The 3,872-nt window shown below is 36.4% G+C and overlaps 1 protein-coding gene across 1 annotated transcript; it reads right to left on the bottom strand.

The window, feature by feature from the left end:
• Nucleotides 1–1,873: 1,873 nt before the first annotated feature.
• Nucleotides 1,874–2,725, bottom strand: LOC122317854 (uncharacterized protein At5g01610-like). Its single transcript, XM_043134896.1, has one exon. It carries the CDS (start codon nt 2,653–2,655, stop codon nt 2,125–2,127), a length of 531 nt encoding a protein of 176 aa, XP_042990830.1. The 5' UTR covers nt 2,656–2,725; the 3' UTR covers nt 1,874–2,124.
• Between the last annotated feature and the right edge of the window lie 1,147 nt (nt 2,726–3,872).

Here is a 3,872-nt window from a genome sequence, read left to right as displayed (position 1 = left end):
TTTGATTCAGAAAAAGCTTTCCAACAGCTCAAGCTACAAACCTTCATGTGCTACAAAATTAAGGGAAAAATCTGTTTATTGAGCTTTTGTTCATTTTATTTTCAGGTTAAAATAGGCTTTTGAGTTCACATTTTATAGAAGACAATCTAAATAAAGTCTTGAGCAAACAGACTTAATTTTAACGGGAAAAGAACACAAAATTTTAGACGTTTGTTGAAACAGGCACATACAAGATGTTACAATGCCAAATTGATGCCTAATGGGAAAAACCAAAATGAATGGTTAACATGGGTTGCCGACCCTAGTTTAAGCTCAGTTTCATACTTGAACACATAATTCATACCTTAATATAACATGCGAGGTTCAAGTGTGATCAGTGATAATTATCGAAGCCATAAAAACGCCTTTACCTTAGAAATTCGTTTGTGAGTAACAAGAGGAACATGCACATTTTATCCAATATTCTACATTCTTTCTCAAGTAATTTATCTACATGAACCGCTGCCATAACACCAATCACAGTTCTTACAGCTAACTACACTGCAGCAGGAAGTTCCACAAAATCTAGGCAACACAAGAAGAGCAAGTGATGACAGATTTTGTAGCAGCTGGAACACTAAAAAGAAGTCTCACTGTTTATGCTTGGAATCCACCTATAAAGAAATAAGCTAGTTTTCTATGCATTTCTCATAACGGTGCTTCAAATGTAGCATGCCAGTGAACCTCATTTTGATAAATTATAATAAAGCTAACCCACATCCTAACAGTGCTCCAAGTCTCCTAGATGATGGAAAACAAAGTACATGTCAAGCTCACTGGAGGAAATCATATTCAGGAATATAATGGAAGTGAACAGATTAAAACCTAACACCATCAAATTTTTGTTCCCAAAATTTGCAAACAAATCCCAAAAAAATTGAGTGAAAGAAAAGAACAAACTTTCATTTAAAACTTTGAACCATTCACAATAAGAAACTTATTTCCTTTTCCTCATTTTTTTAGTGATCAGGAGAAAAATCATTTCAGTACGCAATACAAAGCTACTGAAGCCAACCAACGGTCATTGACTATATTTAAAGCCTAAAATTCAGAATAAGCATGCATAATATCAAGGAATTCTTCTACCTGTAAGTCAGTGTGTAAAGCACACCCTCTATGCCATTGACATGGCAAGACTTGATTTGTAAGAGATTTAAAATTTAAATTTCTCTTGCAAATCAAGTCTTGCCATGTCAATGGCATGGAAAGTGTGCTTTACACACTGGCTTATAAATAGAATTTTTCTATATCAAGCTGTCAAGATCAAAGATTGCTAATCTAAGCACACAGATTACTTATAAAAAAAAAGATAAGCACACGATTCTTGCTTACATTTCTCCTAATAAATAAAAGTAAACCCCTAGGGGTTGGCTCAAGTGGCAAAGGCCTTAGGCTTGGGGGTATGCTCCCCCCTGGTCTAAAGTTCAAGTCCCTTTGGGTGCAAACAATCTTTAAAAGCCATCAGACTGGGGGATTTTTCCATTGAATTACCTGAGGTACACTTGCGGAAAACTCCTTGCCGAGGGCCTGTGCAGCCAGAAAGCTGTTCGTGGACACCCGGTGCCAAGTAAAAAAAATAATAAAGAAAAGTAAGTGCATTTGTTTTGAAATTTCTTTACTTACCCATTATTGCAATTCAATCTCACCTCCTAAGCAAGGCCGAAGGGTTGGATTCATAAAAGAATGAGTAAACGTTTTGGTTACATATGAAAATTATGTTTCTGAATAACCATCGATCTAATCATGTTACATTTTGCTCAACAGTTATAAGTGACCCGCGTGAGCAATGAAAAGAGAAAACTGCACAATTGTGCAGTTACAGACACAGTCAAACTGCAGTTACAAATGTCTCCAAATCCATTATTGCCATGGTTATTTCATCTCTAGGTTGACAATATACAAACGTACTTCATCCATCAACATCGGGAAACAAGCAAAACCGAGATCGATTGATATACAGATAGACCCATCAAACAGATCAATGGAAGAACAACAACAATTTCCCCTATTAAGCAGAACCCATTTCAGTTAAGATCAATCATACAAATACCCGTAATTCAAAAGCATAATTACAATATCTTTCCCTCAATAAGAAGAAGCAATCGGGTTAGTTCTAACCTCCTTAGGCTGCCCATCGTTGCAATTCAATCCACATCCACATTGAGGGCTTTCCTCAAAATTATCAATAGGAAAGTCCGCACCTGCTATCCCGACCGAGAATCCGAGACTATCCCCTTTCCTTTGTACCTCAACAATATCGACCCAGAATAAGAAGAGCTTTACACTAACGCCCTCCAAGCTCGAGAGCTTGCCTTCCGATATGTTCCCTCTGATGGTGGACTTGTACTTTAACTGGTATGACCCTTCGAGAGAGAAACTGCAGCTACCGCCCAATTCGGCAGAAAATTTTCCGGAGGCGGGATCAAGATCGTAGCCTTGCACACCTTTGGGAAGAATGCCAATGGGGAAGTTGTAGTCCCTGAGAACTTCGTAGGCTGAAGGCTTAGTGGGTGTGATCTTCGGGTTGGTTTCTGAAGCTAACGACGGTGAAATGAACAGAATGAGGCACAGAAATGCCGGTGAAAGTATGAAAGTTTGCGTGAAGAAGAAACCCATCGCTCTTTCTTGCTCTTCTTCCTCGCTTTCCCTCTCTGTCCGTCGCTGTCTTTCTATATTTATGAAAATTGAAGTTGAATGGTAGTTGAGCTATATATGGACTCGCTTTGTCTACAGTTAATACTTTCCGGAAAAGGACTTAATCGGGCTGGGCTGACTTGAGTAAATTTGTTTGGACAACCCGAGTCCTTTATCGACCAGAAATAAGCAATCGGGTAATGAGTTAACGGGTCGGCCGTCCGATTTAAAACTTGAAGTCATTATATTTTTACCAAAAGACTTAAATTGAAAAATAAAATAAAATAAAATTGATGTTAAATATTTATGTGTGATTTAATTTTTTGCTTTATATACTTAAAGGGATGATTTCACCATGTGGCAATGATAGTGTCACGTTAAGAGGGTCATTTGAATGTTAAGCTAAGTTTCAGATAACTTAATAGTAGTTTTTTAAAAATTATGATAATTGTGCAATCCAATACACAAATATATTACTATAATGGGGTAATATATGTTACATACATACCACTCTTAATCTCATCATACTTTACACTTAGCATAAAAAAGGAAAAAAAGAAATGAAGCAAATCTAAGGGAAACACGTTTGTTTCTGTATGTAAATACACTGTTGATTTAACACAAAATGTCACACACAAGCTGCTGATGAGCCATGACTTTGTACAAATAAATTGTGGATACTTCCACGTGCAGTTTATTTAGTACTGATTTATTCTACATATATGCATCATCTACGTACGTACTTCGTCGGAAAAAGGAGAGAGGGAGCTTGGGGGGGAGGGGGGGATGGGCAGTCCAGTACAAAAGAACATTTCGACTTTAAGTATGATTCTTACAAGTTTGGCCCTATGAACTAATTCTCTAAGAGTCCTGTGCAAATATTGCTATGGCAATCTAACGTACTTATTACTACAACGTCCAAAAGACTCTTGTGTCACTGTCCAGCTGGTACCCAATTTCATTAATGTCATGAGTTATGGCCGCATTGGCCCGCAGGAGACGTTTAATTATTGCAGTACCTGCTGTTAATATAAAATTATGAGTAATATTATATTCCACCTCACTATCTTGTTTATATTCTATAATATATGATATGATATATTTATTATTATTTAATGATAAAAAAATATGTATTAAATAATTAATTAATAATAATAAATATGTCATATTTTACTTAATAGGATATAAATGAGATGATA

The sequence above is a fragment of the Carya illinoinensis genome, chromosome 8 (assembly GCF_018687715.1).
Source record: "Carya illinoinensis cultivar Pawnee chromosome 8, C.illinoinensisPawnee_v1, whole genome shotgun sequence".
NCBI lineage: Eukaryota > Viridiplantae > Streptophyta > Magnoliopsida > Fagales > Juglandaceae > Carya > Carya illinoinensis.
Note: the sequence above shows the minus strand (reverse complement) of the source record. Positions and strands in the feature narration are given on the sequence as shown.

Excerpts from the sequence above, each read along its gene's own strand:
- LOC122317854 (XM_043134896.1), bottom strand. The coding sequence starts at position 2,655 with ATGGGTTTCTTCTTCACGCAAACTTTCATACTTTCACCGGCATTTCTG.